The 24190-nt window shown below is 42.8% G+C and overlaps 1 protein-coding gene across 1 annotated transcript in view; it reads left to right on the forward strand.

Annotated features, from left to right (window-relative positions):
• LOC138064820 (urea transporter 2-like) overlaps nt 1-20314 on the forward strand; it is a 41758-nt gene extending 21444 nt beyond the window's left edge. The window contains exons 9-18 of the mRNA XM_068928796.1: nt 4440-4473; nt 7357-7552; nt 9421-9583; nt 10283-10472; nt 10857-10985; nt 12136-12328; nt 14399-14546; nt 15151-15285; nt 16266-16315; nt 17149-20314. Of these exons, the coding sequence (XP_068784897.1) occupies nt 4440-4473; nt 7357-7552; nt 9421-9583; nt 10283-10472; nt 10857-10985; nt 12136-12328; nt 14399-14546; nt 15151-15285; nt 16266-16315; nt 17149-17325 (1415 nt within the window). The 3' untranslated portion in view covers nt 17326-20314. The remainder of the gene's footprint in view (nt 1-4439; nt 4474-7356; nt 7553-9420; nt 9584-10282; nt 10473-10856; nt 10986-12135; nt 12329-14398; nt 14547-15150; nt 15286-16265; nt 16316-17148) is intronic.
• Nucleotides 20315-24190: the final 3876 nt, after the last annotated feature.

A 24190-nucleotide genomic window follows, 5' to 3' on the forward strand; every position in this document is an offset into this window, starting at 1 on the left:
TCCAAGAGACTGAGCAACGGTGGCTCGCCAGGAGGTTCCCCAGCTCGCTTCCAAGCCCATATCTTCCCATGCACAAGACCTCCTCGAGAGCAAAAACACCCCAGGACTAAACACCCACTTCTTCTGTATCTCCACAGTGAGCTGCTGACAAACCTTCCTGGCAGTATTTTTAAAAGCCACAGAGAACCAAGCCTTAAAAAGCATTTTATAATAATAACCTTCTGAGGTGAAGAAAAATCTGTAAGAGTCCTGGTGAATAGGGATGCGAGAGGAATGAAACCATGTCTACAGGCATTTTCAGTCCTTCTTGTTCCAATCTTGCGCTGCGGGGCTGAAAGGAAAGGCTGGACGGAGCTATTTGAAAGCACATTAACTTTTAATTCTTTGAGGAACAGAAAAGTGGTAACCGATTGCCACCACTTGGGAGACCAAGCGCTGCAGACAAATTTCGCCCACTAAGGAGCTCCTCAGAGCTGCTCACAGAGCGACGGGGCTGTGATCCAACATACCTCAATCGCCATTGCAACCTCTCCACCCTCCTCCAGAGAAATCGCAGTTCGGGAAAACTTCTGAAAGTGAAGCTGGACATTTAAGTCATAGTTGACCCTGTGTGGGGCAGGAGGCTGCACTGGATGACCTCCCGGGGTCCCCTCCAACCTGAATTATCCTATGATCCTAAGTCACTCAAGCAATTTGGTTGGAGACGTGAACGGTATCATTTGCTATGTAAATTCAGCTTCTGGGACTGAATTGCCCACAAACGAGGCATGACGAGGAACCCACAAATACTGGCTACATTTCACACATCCACAGTTCAGCCTAGCACAGGCAGGCCAGGACCTGAGTTTTAGCAAGCTGCAGTGCTCCATACGTAGATTTACGTCATTTTAAAGCACCTGCTGGAGTCCACGAGCTGGTGCAGCTCTCTGTGCAGACCTAATCCCTGCAGTGTAACCTGACCCGAGGAACACGGCCAAATCCACCAGTATAATGGCAATCTGATGCTAAGTGGTTTCCAATGCACCTCTTAAGGGCAACTGAGCCTGGAGAGAGGTGTGGAGAAAGAGCATGTGAGGCTGGATTAGGGCCATAAGAGTTTTTCCTGGAAGAGCTGACGAGTTCGAGTGCTGTACCCGACTAATGCAGCTAGATAGCTTCTGCCTGGCTGGCTGATAGGCTCAGGGATCATTCAAGCATGTCTCTGGGATAGTCCAGGTGCTATACTGTGTGGCTCAGCATTCCCTGTCTGCTACTCAGGCTGCTTGGACACTTGAATGCTTCCCTCTGTATGCCCAGAGCCACTAAAATATTGCCAAAACTGAGCCTATCCAGATCTACCTTGAGTCTGGTTGGAATCCACACATCAACCCCTCTTGTGACCGTGTCAACCACTGGGCTCAATCCAAGAACTGTTCTCAGGGCCACCTTCCCGCAGAGCACAGGAAGAGAGAGAAATGCGTCAACCAGCTTCACTGGCAGAGAAGTGATGAATTAAGCCATGGATTCAGCCCTCCTCAATCATGCAGGATAGGTTCCAGACACCAACCCCAGCTGCCTTCTCCTAGCAATAGGTGGTCTTCACGAGTGCCTATAATTAATAGGGAACTCACTGGTCACTCATACGTGTTACCTGTATGCTCAGTTCTCATCACTACATGATTTCCAGGCCTGGCACAGACCAGAGGGACTGGGACCCCAAACTAGTGGTACTCCAGCTATGAGGCTATCAAGTAGTCACCACATGAGCATGGTCTACCTCGTCTGTTAAAACAGGAGCAAAACCATGCAGGCAGAAATGCAATACTTGAGCAGAAAAGGAAAATGTAATAGAAAGCCTGTCCCTGGCCAGGGATGGGTCTTTTGAGCTGGAATGAGGTGCTGTGAGGGTTCTGGTCTCTGAGTTATTTTCCTCCACTGTTTAATCTATAGTGCAAAACTCATCACCTGGAAAGCTAGGACACTGCAGGGATGTAGCAATGGAAGTTCAGTCCCTTTCAGATGCAGGCAGACCTGGAGCTGAGGTGTCCCACTCTCCAGGCAGATGGTAAACAATAGGCACACGACACTTCTTCCTCCCTTTTAAGAGTGATCTCTGTCATTTCAGTCTCCCCACATTGAATCCCAAACCCCAAAGGAATAGATACCTCAGCACTTGAGTCCTTCGTACTTGTCCTGCATACAGTTGGAGGTTAGTGGTGGACACCTAACTTTGTCTGGACTGAATTGTGCTAGGGAGGTTTTCCACGGCTCCCACCTTCCTACACTGGTTTTATAGGAAATTTCAGTCTTTAACTTACGCAATCAGGATTATTTTGGCTGGGTAAGGCACACAGCCATGGGCAGGCGTTGCAGCTCCTGACTCCAGCACCCAACCTGGGATGCGGCCCAGATCTTTTGGGAAGATAACAATCTTGTTTGAATCTCAAGGAATCCCTAAGGGAGTCGCTGCAGTAGTTAACTGTGCCAGGAGTTGGCCACATCGACGACCGAGCGAATCCGTCACGTGGCAGTGGATCTCATCACTTCTGCCTCTAGTTTGCAGAGCGGTTGCTACCAGAGACCTCATTCCCATATAGGTATCAGCGACTGTGATCCCATCACTTATTAACCCGCTCTTTGATAAGCTAAACAGAGAGTCATTACAAGACATTCAACTCAGATGTCAAATCCCGTGGCTGTTTCGTGAATCCCCTCCAATGTGTCAACAACTTCTCTAAGGTCCAGAATTAGACAGGGCAGTCCCGAAGCCGGTTCCCTGGAGGGCAACCTTGGCTGCTGGGTGCTCAGAGGCACCGCCGGCACGCTGCAGCGGGAAGCAGCGCAGTCTAACAGCCGTCCCTGCCTGCCTGCTGCTCCCTGAGCCTGGGCCCTTTCCCAGACAGCAGCTGTTTTAAATGACACTGAGGCTGGGCAGCCCCCAGAACCTCCCTGAAACGTGGGAGACATAAAGTCTAAACCTTGATCTAAGCTCTCGCCCAGAAGCCCAAATTCCCCGTGAGGATCTCCCATCTAAATTGCCCACTGCGTTTCTCTTCTTTCGAGATGCAAGGATTCATTTTACCAGGAGGGAAGCAAAGGCAGCCCAAGGAGAAATGAATAGTAAAGAAAAAGAATTGTACTGAATAGGAACGAAGCCGCTTCTCCCGCAACGTCTCCTTATCTCATGTAACATGTACTACTGGGCGCAGAGTCAGTGGATGGCAGCATCTGGCTCACTCGCAAAGACTGGTGCCTGTGAGATTAGATACGGACTTGCTCACGCAGCAATACTAAACTGACAACTGCTATCGGAAACCCGGCGCTGAGAAAAAATGAATGCAGTCTCCTGTTAAAAACATCTCCATCAAAAGCGAGGCACCCTGGGAATGAACACAATGAGAATAACATCATTTCAGTTAACACAGAAGCTGAGCTTGTATTTCCACGGAGCTGGAAGCAAAGCCATAAAGCTAGATGGGTTCTGGTTCAATTCAAACTATTCACTTCAGCACTTGGGTAAAATTTCAGGGTCGCTTCTCTAAGCGATCGCTCTTCTACAGTGGTTTAAATTAGCATTAACAGATTCGTTAACTTCACAAGCTTTTTCTCTGCCCTTTCCTGTATAATTCGCTCTCTCAAGACTTCCCTCTCCAGGCTCATCTCTGCCTTTCACAGCAATTTCACAGCCTTATAAACCTCTCAAATATGCCACAGTTCTAATATTCCAGATTCCTCCAGCAAGCCAGGGAGGCCAGGTTAAGGGGAAAAAAAAAATCTCAAGTTACTGGTAAAAAACAATTAAACAATGAAAGGCCACCAGGTACTCGCTGGCAGGTCACCACTCCGGTGTGTTAACACAATTGTGCTTCTGAAAACTACCCAGAAACAGAGCCAAATCGACACACTGCTATGGACACTCCCAGGTCAGGGGTGGGCTCAGGCAAAGTTTTCACATCTGGCTCCAAATTATTGTTGTGGCTCTGAAGTCTCCCCAGTGGAGACACCGCAGTGAATGCTTTTGCTGTTGGTTTCCCTCTCGGCTACAGAGCCAACAGCGATGTCCATGCAGAGACAGAAGGATTGTCCTGAATAAGGAGATTAACACCGGTGAGGTCTAGCTCAGGTCCACTGTGAGTCTGCTGTGAAGCCTTAGAGGTTTAAGCCAAAGAAGGGGGAGAAAAGACTGGGTTAAAAGGGACTTAGTCAAAAACAAAAACAAAAAAACAAACAAAAAAAGCAGCAGGGAAGAGGACATTTGAAGAGGTTATTGGCAAGAGACCAAGGACAAAACAAGGGGAAAGGTGGAGAATTCAAGCGGGAACCTTCTTGACATGTGTTTGGAGCTCGCAAAGTGGGAGGAGACACAAACTAATTAGTAATATCAGGACAGGAGCCACGCTAGCCTATATAAGCTGGTGGGGCATTTTCTTTTTCTATCATAACCCTGCTGTACTGCCCAGCGAAGCAACAGCTCTCCCCGAACTCATCGAGAAGGTAAGCATACTTTGTTCGTTTCTTTTAATGGACAGCAATAAACATGTACCACGTTATTGACTGACTGACTTATCTCTGAGTCTTGCTCCTTGACTAAAGCACAAAACAAACAGAGTTTAGACCCTCCTCCTGAATGAAAGCACTAGGGCAGGCTCAAGAGGAAGGCTGAGGTTAGGGAACGTTGCAGGGATCTTAATTATCACGAATTCTCTAGCAGGCTGAGGACTTCTTAGTATTTCTTAGCCCAGTTGGCTGAACCTTTGAGAAAAACACTGGAAGTCTCTACCACCTCCTTCCACTGCCTTTCTATTTTGCAAAATGAAAAATGCCCAGACAGTAATAATATGCAGTTAATGTGATAGTATATCTGGATTTTGCTGTCGCGGAGACAGATCTCTGAAAATCTAAATGGGAATGGGTTTAATGAATATTTGAATCTGAGATGAGCTTCCTTTTTGAACTAATGCTTTGAAATGTATCTTCTGTGGAAAACCCTGACCTTCTCTCTAGCAGGGGTCAAGTGCACTATAATCTCTCTGCTTTGGGGAATGTGCTTGTGCATGCTTGTGTTCGTATACATGACACAACACTTCATACCCACCCGGCTTTCCTCAACCTCTAATAATTGCACAGGCTGTGCTGAAGGTAGAGTTGGGGAGAATCTGGCCCTTTCCTCCCATTGTGCTTGGATGCAGGAATTCCTCTAAAAACACACTGCGCCCAGCGCTGGCTGGCTGCATGCTGCACAGGAACAATGCTGACAATGCAAGATACAATGGCTGCAATTGTGTGGCAGCAGCCTCTCAGGCAAACAAACACCACCTGTTAATTCAAATCCTCTTGATTTTAAATCAAGAACTACTTGAATTTTGTCAGAGAGGGAGGAAAACTCCAGCCAAGGGGAGAGAGCGCTAGATAACTTTTCTGCCTTTTCAGGGACAAAAGACCAACACCTAGTGATAAGAGAACCAATCTGGAAATGAGAATTATCCGTGAGAGTTAAGATAATAAGCCAAATAACAGCCTGTGTTCCTATACCAGCCACAAGCACACAATGAATGTGTCTAGGGCTTGTCTCAACTTCAACAAGTGGATAAAAAAGTATTTGCAGGACAGATGCTGCAGGACTGAGGCACCGGCATGGAGTTTGCTAGGCTACTGCTTTAATGAGGCATTACTGAGATGCCGGTCAGTATGGCGTGACATGGAAGAAATGTACGCAAGTGGAAGGAAAATTGATTTAGGGAGACACAAAGTTGCATAATATCAGTGCTTTGCTACAAGACACTTACTAACTCTGAAAAGATGAGAAAAAATCAATAGATTGGCTTCTTGGCCCTGTGATGACTTCTTTTTCATACATGAAATATATATTTTTTCTCCTGTTCTCAGGGGTTCCATTTCATAGCCAATACAAAAATATTTAGATGCTTTAGCTGAGAAACGCTCAGTCTTGCTTATGTGAACATCCTTTCCGAGGAAAACAGTGAGACACTTGTCCAAAGGCACAAAGTTTTCTAGGTAAGAGGTGCTGCAAACTTCTGGAATCACTGGGGAACAGCAACAGCGCCCCAAACCTAGCTCTCATTTATATGGTACACCATGCTAAAATAGTTTGAAACGGTTACCTTGCATTTTCACCACAGCACAAATCAGTACTTGAACCCTAGAGGTCAGAGTCACATCCTGACTGCTGTTTGCCTGGGTCATCCTGCTGCTCCTTTATCACGCTAAACTTAGATACCAGCATCAGGAGTCCACACTGGCTTTCCTGTCAAATGTATGTCTGGAGCATCTCTCCAGAGCTTATTCAAGATCACGTGGGGCACCTAAAGTGACCTATCTGAGCACAGAACTTACGGTCTTTAGTTAAAAAACTGAGATCAAAAAACACTTTCACAGAGTGGTGGAAATAAGGAACATAAAAATAAAAATATCCCCCAGGAAGTCAAGCACTCCGTTCCAGCAGAACAGTCCTTTCACAATTATTTCCATTTTCCTCTTCCTTGCATCAAGAAAAGAAGCCCACTTTTGGACACTGAAAACTAATTTTAATTTAACTTTAATAGTAGATCTTAAAAAGATCTGTTGTAGGCTGGCCTTCATGCAGTACCCATCAGAATACACACATTTCAGCTTAACTTTAAATTCAAGCACCACTGTCTTAAACTTCTCTGAACATCTCCACTGTTCTGGAGTCAACAGCTGGGATAAGCCACTATTTGAAGGATTAACTCCCTTGTTTCTCACATCCTTTTTTAAATAGCTGCTTTTGGCCACTCCATGAAACAAGATAAGGTGTTAATGGACCTTTGCTCTGAGTATTTGTGGCACTTATTGCTGCTTCTTCTTATGTCACAAGTCATTAAAAATGCCAAAATATCCTCTTCTACCTCTCCTGGTGTCGGTTTCCAAGTCACTGTTCCTTTCTGTTTTCTTTTGTCCACTAAGTAGAGGTAGCTTAAGTCCTCCGCAGTCTGTGCTTCTAGACAAACAGGAGTTTCTGAGGAAAAGGTAAATATACGTTTTGATACTTTCTAATGTAGGTGCTTGCAATCATCTTAGCCATTAACCCTGTGAAGGGAAAATGCAAATCATCCAGGAATCTTCGGCAAAATGAGCTGATCCTGCTTACCCCCAGCCATGGCGAGAAAGCCCTCACTGCTGTGGTGATAGCCGAACCACCGCACGCAGGAAGACAGCTGTCACTCAGAGCCTGGGATGCGATTCGGGGTGGCAGTGAAGCCAGCAGGACTAGATCTGGCTCTTTACAGTGCTATGAAGACCCCACCTGAAACTGAGCGTGCTCTTGGCCTAACTGTTACATACCAGGCTGCTCTGCAGATGATGGGTATGTTTCATACTGATTTCCTTCCCCTTTAGCATACACAAACTAATAGGAATGGCGACCCGAAGTTCTCTGAGAAATATATGTGATCCTTCCAGTAGCCCAGTCTTGAAAGACACATCACTTGACGGACAGAGACATAACGAATGTGAGTTTAAGCTGCACTGCTGGCCAGAACGTGCCCATGATCTCCCACCAAGCACTCCACTATTGAATACTCTGGAAGAACAGGTATGCAGAGCTTTGACGCAACCTTCATCGGGGTGAAGTTCAGGGCAGGCTGGTGGCACTGACTCACTCGGTCACCTGGTCTTCTTGCCACGCCAAATGCATTGAGCTGATGCCTGTGAAAATCCAGAACAAAGGAGTTCTCCAGACTCAGACTTGCACTGTGCAGTACTGACACTCGCTCTACACAATTTCCATCTTGGCAGCACAGCTCAGGTGCCACAGCCAAATAGCACCCCAATAGCAGATAAAAGGCTTCAGATCTCACAGGGCCTTGTGTGCAATTACTATATATCCAAGGATAAAAATTTGCGTGAACAAGAAAGAAAAAAGTCTCCACTCAGTCGTTCACCCCAGAAGTTCTTTGCAGTTCATTCTGGTCCTGTTCAGTGCAGCCATGAATTCACGCTGCTTCACTGGGAATTGGGAAGTATGCACTTAAGTGCCTTCCTGTAGCAAAGCAACAAGTATGTGTTTTGATGAATTAGGGCCTCTAGCATGACCCTGTTACTTCTCCACTGTGCAAGCTGACCAGACAATGGCTCTGACGTTTCTTTGCGTGCATGTTATGTTCCAAGCTGCACAACGTCTCCAAATTCCTGCAGCACAAACAGCTTTTCGCTCAGCATTCAGGGAAGCATATAAGGTATGCTAGCACTGGACACACAACATTTCTTTGCAAATGCAGCATCCTTTGCTTTTATGACTTAGCAACACAGAAAGCATAAGTTAGGTAAAAAGAGAGATTCTTTAAATTGAAAATGTAAATGCACTTTCACCAGCGAACAGCATTTATCTTGGCTGGAAATTGTTGCTACTTGATTTAACTGAAAGTACATCCAATTCACTTATTCCATTATTTCAGAATAAAAGATGAGAGAAGTGAAGGTTAATGAATCAAGGTAATGAATTATAACTGAGCCAGGAAAAAGCCTTTCAACACTGAGAAACTATCCCTAGCATACTTTTCTTTTCTTCCTCCTCTATTTAAGCCCCTTATCTATTGTTTCCTATCCACAGTTAAATTCCACACTCTTCTACTTAGTGGTGCTGTCTTCAGCCATTTTCTTGTGGAACCTATGCTTGCAGTAACTGGGCCCTTCCAGAAAAAATATAATCTTTATTTATTATCTGCGCAAATATTTTCTACTTCATGAAATACCACTATCAGCCCTCTAATAATATATAATAAGAAATTGGCCAGGATGCACGTTAACCAGCCACTCTTTCAACCAGACTCAAAACCGCTTAACCATATGTCTTAGATCTGCATGAGTAAAACCTAGGAGTGAGGCTGCTTTAGCTTAAGTAATCTATCCCTATTTTTGAAGTATGAATTCTCTTCCTCAGCTGCCAAGAAGGCTTATACCAAAGTTGCAAGTGAATCAAAATCTAATTCCAACAGTTATGTGCTGATATCATCTGATTTAGACTATCAACTCACAACCTAAATGCTTTACATCTCACATAATCTGTTATTCACCAGTCAAAACTAATGCAGCTCTAGTTTTGTATTCATTCAACAATGTGCTTTGTCTCATGTTTTCTTTGCCCTGACAACTACCAAAAATTAGTCTGATCCTTCAGGAAACCGAGTACACGCCAGGGAAAGGTTTGGCCATTTTTAATTTGCTGACTCACTTAATCATCGAAACAACTTCCTAGATATGGTGGAATCTCCATCACAGAGAGTCTTGAGATTCCAACTCCAGGGAGCCAGTATCTCCTCAGGAAATCCTGCCCTTCCTGAAAATACCTTTTCACCAGGTGGCCCTAGTTTCCAGTATGCAGCAATAATGAATGATGGAGAGAGTAAACAGAGGCATTGTAATGTAATGTCTTTTTTTTTCCCCCCATGAATTCTACCAAAGGCTCAGAACATCATCATGGAAAGCAGCATTGATGTTAAAAGAGAAACCAAGGGGGAGAGAAAGCCAAGAAAGCAGAATCCATTGAGCAAAGGTGGAAAGAGAGTCTGCAAAGCTGTTGGCTACATTACCGGGGACATGAAGGAATTTGGAGGCTGGCTAAAAGGTAAACCTACTTCGTTGTAACTAATTAGGGTATTCCAAAGAACTATATCAAAGCAATAATAAGTAACTTCTCAACCACATGATTCCGATTGGAGTGGAACAAAAATGACTGTCCTGATCGACTTCATTTTTGTAGGAGACACTCAGCTTTGTACAGAGAGCTACATACTGCTTAAACCTTGAGGAAAACTGAGATGACATTTACCTCCCAATATGCTATGTATAATGTGAATTTTGTCTGATGGAACATAGCCCAGAATGCTTTTGTGTTCTGTCATTCCTTATAACATTCTCTCTCCTTTCAGCTGAGTAGTTTCTCAGTCAAGCCTAATGCCACTGTGACGTTAAATTACACATAGGTAGGTGTGTTTGCTCCCCATTATAAATCAGCAATGGGATACTTCCACAAGTTGCCATCTGAGACACAGACGTCATAAATTAGCCCGTTCATATGAAACTGGTCCAGTGTACTTTATAACGGGGGACTCTGGCAACCACACTGTTCATCTCAGCTTTCCAGCTGCAAAGCTTAGTATAGACCATAATAAATTCTGGTCAGCTTTTACAGTCTTGTTGATTCATCGCTTCAGTCGTCCTGCCAAGTTCCACTGCCAAAACTCTTCTTGAGTTTCAGAAAAAAAATCCCAAATCAGTCTCATCTGTGCTTTTTTATGTATTTATTTAATTTGATCTCTTCCAGATAAACCTCTCATGATCCAGTTTATTGACTGGGTGCTACGTGGGATATCCCAGGTGATGTTTGTCAATAATCCCCTTAGTGGGCTTATCATAGTTGCTGGTTTCCTGGTGCAGAATCCTTGGTGGACACTCACAGGCTGTTTGGGAACAGTTGTCTCAACTTTAACAGCACTTGTTCTGGGTCAGGACAGGTAAGTTCATCCCTTGCCCCTTGAAAACCATACTGTCAGGTCAGTGCTGACATGACATGCTGAAAAAGCAATTTGGACGAAAAGCATGTGTTTAGCCATAGCTAAAACTGTTAGGAACAGATAGCTCTTCCAGCCAGCTGCATCTGATGCGTAGGGACACAGGGTATGCAGCTGTGTGCAATGACAGGCTGCATAAATGCATAAGGAGTAGTCGGGGCTGACAGGACATGTAACTCAAGCATGTGAGATTGAAGGTCAGTGCACGAGATGTGGCAGGTCATCATCATACAGAATCGCGACTGTGCACGTGGAGGAATGGTGTGATGTGAGCACAGCACTTGCAGGAGAGAAGATTTCAAGATAGCTGGCTTTTGTTCCACACAGATCAGCCATAGCAGCAGGCCTGTATGGCTACAATGGAGTCTTGGTGGGATTGCTCATGGCTGTCTTCTCCACTAAGGGAGACTTCCACTGGTGGATTCTACTCCCAGTAGCACTGGTGTCCATGACGTGGTAAGTCACGCATCTCTTTGGCTCCTTATTCCAGTCCTCATGTCTCTGCACTGAGACTGAGCCAAGATATTATTATGTGCTGTGCTTTACAGGATCCAAACAACAAAGAAACATAACTGGCATGCTTGTGCTTCTAAAACTGTATCATTATCTGTACTTTTAAACCTGAATGTAAGCCCAGAACAAATGAAATACACATTTAATCACAAATAAATCCAAAGGCCATATGGACATTGATGGTTACCCATAGTTAATTCAGTGCCTTAAATGTTAGCCATATTGCTGTGATGCTTCAACTCATTTTTGTCTCAAGAGAAACATTATTTTCAGCATTCCCTGCCACCATCAACCACAAGTGTTTCATCTATTTAAGCTACCATATAAAAATCTCATAAAAATTTACCACTCTGGGTACAGAATTACAAAAGCTGTTCAGTAGTTCTAAGATGATGGTTGATGCTAATGAAAACAAACAACTAAAAACACTTTACTCGCATATGTGACACCATACTCTGTTGAGTAGTTGGACAGTGAAAATTTTGAAAATTGGTCTTTGAGCCCCAAATGTCTGGCTGGAGATTACTAAATCATCCATGCAGATCATCGGCCTGACTGAAGTTCATGTAGTTTTATACTCATTTTAATAAACATACTTCCCATGCCAGGAGTTACTTCTGATGACCCTGAACCATAACCTTAAACAAGAACATTTCTTTCCAGTTCACTGAGATCTGGCCCTGGCGTCCTAAATTCAATCCACTTCAAGTACTTAAAGAAAAATTAAGCACTGAGATTGAGCTGGAGAATAACTCCTCTGAATCACTGGAGCTTCACCAGTTCATACCAGCAGGATCTTGGCCCCTTCACGGTCACCAAATTAAACACAATATCATATTGCAAAACTCAACAGGAACCCGCACGCTGCTAACTGAAATGCCCTGGGAAGGGTATAAAATTTGCAAAGTGACCCTAACATATCTCTCACTGTCAGAAAAACTGACGAAATCAAACAGCTTCTAAGAAAAAGAATGGACAAAATGAATTTCCTGCAGTTGTCCAAATACTTTTTTTTTTTTTTTTGCCTAGCAGAGTTACTAAAAGTCATTTGTGATCACAAGCTCCTAGTGAGATCATTATGTTCTTCTTTCAGCCCCATTTTCACCAGTGCTTTAGGCTCAGTCTTCAGTAAGTGGGATCTGCCTGTTTTCACCTTGCCTTTCAACTTGGCCTTGACTCTCTATCTGGCTGCCTCAGGACCCCATAACCTCTTCTTCCCTACAACTCTCATTCAGCCTGCAACAACAACACCCAACATCACCTGGACTGATGCTGAAGTGCCAATGGTAGGACTCCCTAAAAATACAGCCTTCTCCATTTACAAAGAAATCCACTATGGAGCCATATTACCTTCCTTTATATTACTGCGATAGGGTCTGGCAATACAACATAGCATTTATAAAACAGCTATTACCCAATACATAAAGGATGACTCCAGGAATTGACATTTTTGATAGCTTCAAAACGAGAATCTTTTTCGTATCTGGTAACTTTTGTTTACAATTAGATCTAAATGTAAATATTATAATCTTCAAAGAGCCTCTGGAATCTAATTACCCATTACTATGGGTATACTGGTCATGGATCTATAGCTCAGGCTATGCTGAGACTCCAGTTAACTTACAGGTTAATTTTAGTGTTCTACACAATAAGTGTTGTGTTTTCAAAAGTACATCAAAATTCAATCTTTCTGTTAAGAAATGAGCATACAGATATTACTATGATGGAATTATTACAAACTTGGGTGCAGGCACATATCCGTATATTTTTAGCTAACATTCAAGTGGGACCTATCCAAAGCAATATTTTATTCTCCTGCATGGCAGAGTAAACAACAGAGAGAGATAATAGAGTAATAGCTTTCCCCTAAGGCTCAGTAGACTATTTTAAGCAGTTCCCAGAGAATGATTAAGAAAAAGAAGTTAGCTGATGCTAAATAGCAATCCACATAGGTGACATTTCTAAAGGGACCTTTATCTATGATGGATAATTTCATGGGGACCATAACTGGACTGTTCCACACGGATGGAACAGAACATTTTGAAGAAGAGTGTCCCAGAATCATCTCTAAGCTGTAACCAAGTAGGACTCTGTCCCACCAACTCTGCAACTTTCATGCATTCATATTCCTAGTGAAGGGTATGTGAGGAATACAAATAGATACACTCTTACCTGGAAAAAGTCTTGTAATGCTGACCAAGTCGTACTGGTGTTTCGTCCTCTGATCTGCCCATCATCTACCTAAGCACTTCCATCTCCTAAACTGATTATCATGTTCCATAACGAGTTGTAGAAATGGCCAAGTCAAAGTGAACGGCGCATGTAAAGTCAATGAAGAAACCCTTCTGAGTCCTTTAATGGCTGATATTTACCCTTGACATTATCATTATCAGAGATCAAAAACCTGACTGAGGAATTATTGATACCAGCTGAAGGAACAAGGCTTTATTTATTTTCCTTAAAGCCCCGTGGCAATGCCATGCTGTCTCCCTAGAACTGTAAAAACTTTCCACTTACAATCCAGAAAGCAAGACTGCATCCAGCAAATGCTGACTACAAACCAGGCCTGTATTCTGGAGGCTGTCACAGTCTATACCTGTTTATTCTTTTCTCTGCATCTTAGAAATAAAATAATTAGAGGGATCTACCTAATTAGGGAGGTGTAATGCTGTAGACAATACTTGATACATAAAGGGAATTTCTATACTGAGGCAGAAGGTAAATGTTCTCATTTCTTGTGACTGTCAGCACACCAAGGCCCCCCATTACCTAACTTGCTTTTGGGTCACTTATTAACACACCCTATTACTAGGTTTGCAGAGGAAAACAAAGAAGCAGCTCAGTGGGATGAGAAACGCATGAATACGTGAGAGAGAGTCACAATAACTAACAGCTCCATCACACCCTGAGTCAACTGCCCAGAATAACTGCTCTGTTGCTAAGTCAAAGGAGACTCATCAGTGAATTTGACAGGACATCAGAGAAAACTTGGAGTAATTTCCATTCTCATCTGTCCAAAGTGAGGACAAATCCATTTTTCTGGTAGGGGTTTCTAGGCCGTATATTTTTATAACAAGGAGTCCCCTCAAGAGTGCATTTGAAGCCAAATTCCCTCGGTTTCAAGGCTGACGTACTGAGTTGGATTTTCTGATGCACGGTAGTGCAAGCTGCTGCCTTGGGCACTAAAAGTCCATCTTTTTCTTCCATCCAGCCAGCTATTTTTACAAAACCTCCAGAACTTAACAGAACTTCTGTCATTCATTCAAATTAGGTTGAAAGTGGCCAAGAAAACTAGGTTTTTCAAAAAAATGAATTAACCAAGCAGATAACAAATTGTCCTTTTTTCATTCTTGCAGCTGCTCCAATCCATTCCAGTCGGAATTAGCCAGATATATGGCTGTGATAACCCCTGGACTGGGGGAATTTTCCTGGTTGCTCTATTTATCTCTTCTCCACTCATTTGTCTGCATGCAGCAATTGGATCAGCAGTGGGGATGCTGGCAGGTAAAGATTTGATTTCTGTCACAGATTTATACAGAAGCACAGGGAATGAAATAACTGGAGTGGCTGGAACATTTATAGTCACAAATGTTTTTTCCATTGGAAAATGACAGCTTGAAAAAGAATATAGACTTCTGTCTTAAAAATTCTTTTGATGGACTTCCCCATTTTCTTAACTCATTTTACGGGAGTGGAAATATTAGGAAGAAAGAAATGTATTTTTGGTTAAAATGTATTTTTATCATGAAATACTTCATTTCTGGACATAGTCTGATGTTTTTAGGAGCAGTTTAATAAAAACCATAGCCATGAGTCTGGATGCATTTACAGTTCAAATGTACCCTCGTTCACCCATACATCTTTCACTGAAATCGCAAATCCAATGACTCTGAGCTGGGCCAAATCCAGCTCAGCTGCACCGGGGAAAGTCCAGAGTGATTGCACTAGATTAAGGTGGCTTTAGTCTTAGATGGTAGCAACTTGACTGCAAATTGGAATTTGGTGTACGTACACAAGCTTGAGCCCTCTAAAACTTGGATTCACTCCATTTCTCAGCTGCTTTCATCTCTTTGGCCAAGGAATGACATATGTTTGACTTATTTTACAGCACTGAGCTTAGCAACACCTTTTAGCAAAATCTACGCTGGCTTGTGGAATTACAACAGTTCCCTCTCTTGCATTGCAATCGGAGGCATGTTCTACGCTTTCACCTGGCAGACACATTTGCTGGCAATTGCCTGTGGTACGTACCCTATGAATTTTCCCTACTGCTTTATTTCCTTGTGAGGTGAGATAAGATGCATTTGTATTAGGGGTGGTCACATCTAGACAGGCAGATGGACTTAGGTGAGATGGATAAATGATCGAGACAGATGTTAGAGTCATTGCTCTAACACACCCTCACAAAATAAAAACAGTGCAATTGCCCTCAGCCAAGAATTACATTCAGAACAAAAGAAATGATCAACGGAAGCTGATTAACTAAGGTCTTTGAAATCAGGTGTTTCTTTTTGAGGTACTAAATGCGTTCACTCGTTGTTGCTGGATGCATTATGTTGGTCTTTCTCAGCGTAGATACCGTTTCCTTCTTTGGAGAAGGGCATATCTAACCCTTGAGAAACCTTGAGCTCAAGATCAGCTTGCACCTGTAATTAGACAGTTCAGTTTCCTAAGTCTATTGAAATGGCTACCAGAGGCACGAGCTAAGCACCACAGAATCATCGAAGAATTATTTATAAGGCAATTCCAAATTTCAATATCACGGAGAGCTGGGACTGAAACTATTGCTTATTCAGTGTGCATATAAAAAAGATTTAGCTTTGTATCTCATTGACTCACCTTCTAGCCCTGGAGGCAGGATAAATGTGGGAGGCAGGATAAATGTGAGTGGAAGGGTTATTTTCCTGTTTAACCCCATCCATCAAGCTACATACTTTCCACATCAGCACATGTTTCAAAAGCCTCTGTTTCCATAGTCACATTTTTCATTACTCCACCTCTTTTTCTGTTTTGACCTTTCTGCGGGCTCCAGGTTGAAGGGGACGTTCTGTGCAAAGGCAAGTTCTAAGAGGGGGCTATCCAGAAAGTTTTGTAAATACTGACTAAACAGGAGGAAGGAGTTACCCAAGACAGTGTGAGAGCTTGCTCAAGATGTTTGTCCTTTCCAGTCTCCTCAATGCTATGAGCAACCGAACTCACCAGGAATTATCCTTCTTTTTACAGCACTCTTTAGTGCCTACCTGGGAGCAACACTGGCTAATATGTTGGCTGTGGTAAGTAACTGGCTCTGAGTTTTGTTCAAGGGCTGAGGGATCAAATGAAAGAAGTCCCGTATTAAATAGGGTTTCTTTTTTTTTTTTTCCTTTCCTCAGTTTGGGTTGCCATTACTACTTACTATTAGCTCAGTACAACATAATAGGGAGGTCTTATTTCTGAATACAGATCTGAACATTTTATAGTTTTCCTCGCTTGTGAGGGAAATGACTGAGACTCGGAGAACAGTTCGGCCAAAGGCAGAACAGAGGCAGGAGAGGGGACACAGTCTGCCCAAGGGGTTGTTGTGGTCCCCACTGAAACAGGTCACTTACAATCATTATTTACCACTTGTCATCCTTGGAGCTCACATGAACATCCACAAATCAGCCCTCAAAACCCCCCAAAATAGTTACATGGCCTTACTTTGTACCTAACGTAACTGAGAGAGATGAGAAAGAGACCCACCACATGCGTGAACAAACCCTGAGTTTGTTTCTAATTGCCTTGCCCGAGCGCCAAAAGGCGGTCAGTACAACAGCCTGGGTTAAAACTGAATATTTCTGGTATCCACTCCTATTTTAGCTTCATGCAAAATCACAGAAGAGGCATAAAGAGAAGGCAGCCCTCTCACCAGAGTTGATAGATGCTATATGTTAACACACAATGTCAAGGTCTCATTAAGAAATCCTGCCTCTCTGGGAAGATGCTCCATGCAAAAATGCATCTCAAGGCTTCCTTGAGAAAGCATATTCCAAGCTGTCTGGCTCTGAGTTTTGTTCAAGGCCTGAGGGATCAAATGAAAGAAGTCCCGTATTAAATAGGGTTTCTTTTTTTTCTTTTCTTTCCCCAGTTTGGGTTGCCATCAGGAACCTGGTCTTTTTGTTTGTCTGCACTGACATTTCTGTTAATAACCACAAACAACTCTGCCATCTACAAGCTGCCCCTCTCCAAGGTCACCTATCCAGAAGCCAACCGAGCTTATTATCTGAAGGTGAAGAAACATCAGAAGTCTTGCTGTGAGGTATAAAGGTCCAAGAAGAGAGATGCTTTGCAGTGTGTAAGGCAAGAGCACAAGGTGTTTCCCCCTAAAAGTGATTTGTGTGCTACAAAGTCAGAAGACAAAAAAATCACTGCCTTCTGAGTGAAGAGACTTCCTCCACGTTTGTTTGTTCCATCCTGTTTAGATGATAGAATTGTGCTGTGTTGGAAGAACCCTTCCCAAGATCAATCTGTAATGATTTAAGAGCATATATGCTTTAAAAGACACTTGAATTTTAAGCAGTGGGGAAATGACTTAGAAGTTGGAAAGAAAACTCTGTTCATGAAATCCAGGTCACACCAATCAGATGTAAAGCAAGGAAGAACAGAGCATTTCTTGGCATCTGATAGGACTCCTAATTTATGGCTAGAACCAGCTTACCACAGCAATAGGATGAGAGCTTAGAGAGCTTCATAGTAGCAGAGAACTGGAATAAAGAGTGCTTTTTGCCAAGTAGAAAATAGGTGGTGGAGAATTCTACCTGGAGGATCTCTCAAGCCTAGCAGAGAGAGAGGTCCATTAATAATCACTGTATACAGGATGGACACAGATAAATTATGGGCAATGTTGTTAACATGTGCAAGACTTGTGGTAAAAAATCACAGTAACTGGGGGTTTGTAAAGCCCCTGCTTTTGAATGTTTTAGTGTGCACTAGTCTCTAACATTTCATAAAAAAAATTTCAGGCCCACCCAGTTGCAGAGAAAAGTCTGTAAAATTGAAGCCAAGAAAGCAAGTGTCAGTGAAAAGAATCTGTTAAAAACAAACAAACAAAGAAACAAACAAACAAACAAAACCCATGATTTTATTTTAATCTCATATTGTTGTTTAACAGATTTGGTCATGGGTTGAAAAAGAGGGGATAGCAGCAAAGTCATTGTTGTCCCATCCCTATATAATGAAGTAGTTCCTTTCAGTCTGTGCCATAAGTAGCATTAAGTTGAACTGATCTCCTTGACCTCACTTCCTAAGCTTTCCCCCAACAGTCTACAAATATCAAGTAGGAAAATGTGCATGTCCCAGCTTACTGCTGAAGTCGCTGCTCAGCCTTTTCCCCTCTGCCCCGGTGTTCAGAAGGGGACAGACGGTGGCCTGGTGGATTGTAGCATAGATAACCAGCAACTCGTGCCGACTCTGGTCCTGGAGAACATCATGGCAGGAGATAAGTGTAGCTGAGCTCTGCAGCAGACAAGTGGTGTGCTACCCTTGTATGGACTCCTAGGGTCTGGAGATAGTGAAGGAAGAAGTTGACTTTGCACCCCACAGACAGACTCCTGTGGCCACCTCAATGGGTGTTATCTCAGCCATCTTTCTGCTTGACTCATCAAGATGAGTCAAGCCCATGAGCCTACTTTTCCTGGCCCATGAGCCTGCCTTATCACCGTCCTCCTAGTCCCTAAATCCCAAATAAATTTAAGACTGGCAATAAGGAAGCTGATCACTCCAGGTAATAAACTACCAAAGGGCATGCAAAGGACTTCATGGAATAATTGTCAGTGAGCATTCAGCTTCTAATCTGGGTTTCTGTGTGATGCACAGCTGGTGTTGAAACTGGATACACAGCAGAAACAGAGAGAGGGGTCACCAACCAGAGAATATGAGCCAGATTCTAACATCTTGACCACAAATACTTTCCTCCATGCCCAGGTCCTTCAGCTGGCATTAGTCTACATAAGCTAGTAAAGCTGCTCGCGGGAAAGCAGATCAAAATCTGTTCCTCATGTGGCAGAGTAAATAAAATGTAGATCGTGAATACGGCAGCTGATTTATAAGGCCGGGAAAGGAAAATGTCTTTTTTAAACATCAAAAAGATCTGAGTGAAAAATATTTGGGATGAACTACTGGCACTATTTTCTGGCGAAGTGTTAGGTTTTCAAATATTTGACAGTATTTCTTTATGAATGACACTGCAGAGATCACTTGTAAAACGTACCATTTGCTGTGTTTTCCTCAGTAAATATCTACATAACATTTTTATGGTGTTAATTAAAAAAAAATACTCATAGTTCTTTGAGTTTGATGTAAGTTTTCCTCTATTTTTCATCACTGAGCTCTTCGAAAGACAAGTAGCTCTTAAATTACATCAAATGGTCTAGAAGATATTGGAAAACAAAATTATGAAATCGGCGGCGGGAAGAGGAGATCCCAGGTATTTGGGAAACTTCCATGCATTATATTTAAGGCATTTAGCTGCATCAACATCTTAAATGTACAAGTGCAAAGTCTGCTTCTGCAACAGGAGGTAGAGTTAGCTGAAGGCATAGCATGTGCCTCTAGAAGCACAGTCAAGGCTGAAAAACTCATTGCGAGCAGGACATAAGGACCTGATCCAGTGGTTCCTAGGGAAGTCACTGGACCCCTAGATTGGGGTTAGATTAGGTCAGGGGATGCATCTATATCCCTGTCAAATTCTCACGGAAAGGGAGAGCTTTCGGTGTCTAAACTGAAATCTCCCTTGTCAGGGACTCACGCCCTAGAGACAGGGGCCAGGGCTAATGCAGTGAGGCTAAAGGTAAAGGCTAGGTTTCATTCATATGCCAAAATCTGCACGCTAGTATAGAGTACACACTTTATGACCAGTGTAAATCAGCACAGTTGCTTTGACTGGTGCTATTTCAGGTTGCTGTTGCTGAGCAACAGGGCCATTTTAGCAGTACTGTGGAGGAACCACACACGCAGAAGAGAAAAACAACAAAAGAGCAAGGCCGTGTCTCAGCCGTTAGTATGACTTTGCACATCGTCCAGCATTAATCCTTTATTCAACGCTCTCCAGAGAATTCAAAGTCTTGCCGTAACCCTATGCAGAGTAAAGTTTATTTGGTAACTTGTCACATATATCACTCTGTCAGAATATGCATGCCATGCTTTTTCCAATATCACCCCTAACAGTCTTTTCTTACAGGGCTAATTTATCTTATTATTGAAACTGTTCTGTAAGGTTTTTTTCTTTATATCAAATAAATACTATTCAGAGTTCACAAATCGCTGGTGTTTTCAAGAACTCTTTTTGCATCCTTGCTTTTGACATACAAATAGAAGCAACATCAGAATCATAAGAAACTTTTCTGCGGGGCCAGAGTTCTTCGGGCTCCTCTCTCGACTACTTCCTTCCCAGTGCAAACATCACATAGCGGAAAAAAATCTCACAGCATTAAACATCTTTAAAAAGGGGGCCACTTGAAAACACTGACATCCGCTTGGAAAGCAGATTTCATCCAAAAGTCAAATTCAAATGAACTCTCTCACTGTAATTTGTTGATAATTGTCTAGTCTTTTGAACCTTGACATTCAGTACAAAGGATAAATTGATACAGAATTTGGCCAGAAGTAGGAATAATACACCGGCTAAGAAAGAGCCCAACACTGAGGAAGCAGAGCTACGTATTCAGAGGAAATACGTGAATATACTTGAACACTTCCCTCAGAGTCCAAGCGCAGTGAAAGCTAATATGGCCAGAGAATTATTAGTCGCAAATGAACATCTTTCTGATGCTTTCTCTTTGTAATTCTCAAATCCTTACCATGGAAACATATCCTCAGTTGGTAAAGTCTTTTTTTGTTATCAGTAGTTCAGCTTCCCTTGAGATTTTATATGAGATGGAGAAAGTGTGTAACTTGCAAAGTGAAAAGACCCCAATGACTTAAGAACCTCGCCCTGTTTATTCTCAGAGGTATAGATAGACCAAGGTAATTAGGCTCCCATACAATAAATGGGAAGTGTTCAAGCAGCAGTTGGAAGTCTTAATATTTCACAGATCCAGGACAAAAGACTTGGGTGAGGTCCCCAAAGACTACATCTATAGCAGGAAACGAAAAAGCTCAGGTGCTGGCACATGCACATTATCACCTCTTAACCGCTAGCATATGCCCTGGCACAGTGGCAGGTTGACAGCCTTTGTCAACCAGCATTTCCCAGGCAATGCCGAGACATGGCTCAGTAGACAGCATGGACCTCTCAGCTCCTCAGCACACCCTAAATCGCCTAGCATCTAAAACATTGCAAATGGGCTCTTGAGGTTAAATCTTTGAATGGGCTCTGGAGGTTAAATCTCTCGTAGACACCTCCTGACTGACCATGAGGACTTGCTATCTCATTTCAAGCAAGAGTAAAACAATTTTGCTTTATAGCACTCCTGCAGTTTTCATCAGCAAGAGCCCCTTTATGCCTCTGTCAGCCACACAAGTCCTCGTGGTGCCGTATAGGCTGGCGTTTAGATCCTGAGCTTCCCACACTGCCGGATGAAATCCTGCATGCAATCCCTGTATTTCAAACTACCCTAGAGGGAGATGCAGCTTGAAAGCTGTTCCTAAATGCAGAGCATGTTTAACCACCACGAGAAGAAGTCCTTACAAGAAATTCAAAGGCTTACAAGTGAGCAATGAAATCAGTCCTGCAATCAAACAAAAGTATTTATGCAGGAAAAGATGACTCGGTTGTACTTGCAACATCAGAGCAACGGTTTCCGCTTTTAGGTCCAGTGAAGTCACCGGGATTACTTTTGTGAGTAAAATAAAACCACACGTGCACATGATTGCAAAAGTGGGGATTTAAAAATAAACACTTTCTAGGAAAATCTGTGTTTTCCTTTCTTTTGCCCCCCGTAAAATATATATAGATTGGAAAATGGATGGGAACCATGAGCTTGGAAAACTGACAAACTACAGAACTACTACAAACCCCCCTCACTTTAGATTAAACATTCTTGGATCGGTCATCAGTTTAATCAGGTAAGTTTGAGATCAGCAGGAGTCTGAGGATCAGATTTTTTAATTAGTATAATTAAAGAAATAATACTAAGAAAAGTGTGCTCCTGGCATTGGTACTGGAAAGAAAAAGAAGGAATTTTGGGGAGTGGAATTTTCCAGCAGACACTGCAAACAGTACCAGTGCCTCAGCCATAAAGGAAGCTGACAACCTGCTATAAAACACATTATAATGTACAGTTTTGGTGGGGGAGGATGTGATACTCCATAAAAAAAAATCAGCCAGTCTGGACTCCATCGCTGCACAAAGGATTTACTAGAGATGAAGGCAGTATTCATGTCGTTATACTGCACTGACAGCACAGCACGTACCACAGCGCAGGACAGCCCAGCATTGTGGGTTTCAACTTTATAGGAAATCTTTTGATTGTCTAATAATAGATTTTTTAAAGTTTTATTTTAAAATAAATTAAATGAAGGGAAATAAAGACACCTTCTCTTTATCTTTGGGCTTTCCTTTCTGGTAAAGGGGCAACTCTAAGAACCTTATGCTACTGCTTCCCTTTTGATGTGAGCTGCTTATGAGACACACACAGAGGAGGATATTGGAAAAGATAATGAAACTTTAATACAGCTCCTAAGAAAGAGAGAGGGAAATTACAAACCGATGTGAATAAAAATAACCTCCCGGGTCCCTTCCAGCACTAGCATTGCAAATTGTGCTGGAATTCACTCTCGTGCATAGGATAAGACCTTCTGCCACCTTGACACAGTAATGCTCTGCATTGTTATTGCAGAGACTGCAATGTCTGTGAAAGGCATTACAAATGGCAATCAAATTTATAGGGCAAGACAGTTATATACATCTAGAAAAAAACACAGAGGAGCAGATACAGCCCTAGACTCCAGGAAAAAAAAAAAAGAGAAAATGGCACAGAACACCAGTGAGCTATGAATTTAACATCCTGACTGTTGTTAAGGATCTGCACGTCAGTCTCTAGGGTTTAATCCTAAAAAAAAATCGGGACAGAAGCACGACTTCGTGTTAAATGCCCAGCACAAGAATCCAATATATGTGCCTCTGACTACACATTTCTTGGGTAAACTCTTTGTGTTTGTCTTTCTCATGCCTGAAAAGAAGATATATCAACCTCTTTTTCATCATGCCTTGTTTATCTTTACCTTTCAGATTCTTCTGTCGTCCAGGCAATGCTTGTCTCCTACTGGGCTCTCTTATCACAACAGCACCTGGTGCTCACTGAATGCTGCCCTGCTAAGGCCTAGATATACCCCATCTAACCTCAGGACCCCTCACTGAAGCGCCAAAGTTTGAAGTCTGGTTGCCCCAAGGGAGAGTCAGTGGAGAGGGATAAGCACTTGAGTGAAATAATTGAATCCTTCCTAAAATAGATAGCTAAGATAAGTAGGAGCATTTTGACTTTCTCTACTGACTACTTTCTCTACTATTTTCTCTACTCGACTCTCTACAGCCTGTGCTGAGGCTGAGGGCAACTAGATGTAATTTTACTTTACAATCAAGTTAGATGGAACACATCTGGGCTTTAAGAGTAGATCCACAAATGGGTTAGGTCTGCAGTGAACTAGTTCTGAAGATGTACCACATGACTACAAGTTGGCTAATTACCAACTTAAGCCTAAATTCGAGATTAGATTCTCAAAACTGCTGCCTAACTGTGCCTTGTACCCCAGAGGCACACTGAGTCTTCACCTGTAATGTGTCCAGAGGTAGGAATAGGAACACAGATTAAGAAAACTAAATTTAGACATCTACATGTTGGTATCTGCATTAAGTGTCTAAGTCCTGCTATAGGCAATGGAAATCCAGTCAATGATGTCCCATCAACTGCAGTCCAGACAGCAATTCAGCTGGCCAAATATAGGGGTCAACTTTAAGGAAAGCTGGATCACTCTCCAGACTGCATGGACAATATTGACTATAACTACATCGACCGTAACAAAAGTGTGGATACCTACTCAGGCAGAGACACCAGCAAGTAGGTTTGTCAACCTGGGAGGTGACCCTGCCCCAGACGCACAAGTCCTTGCTCTTGGACACCTACAGACCCATCTGCATCCTGAGCCACTCATGCCTAGCCCAATAACCCTCACAAACCACGTGCTCGCCCATC

Source organism: Struthio camelus, chromosome Z, assembly GCF_040807025.1.
Source record: "Struthio camelus isolate bStrCam1 chromosome Z, bStrCam1.hap1, whole genome shotgun sequence".
Lineage (NCBI taxonomy): Eukaryota > Metazoa > Chordata > Aves > Struthioniformes > Struthionidae > Struthio > Struthio camelus.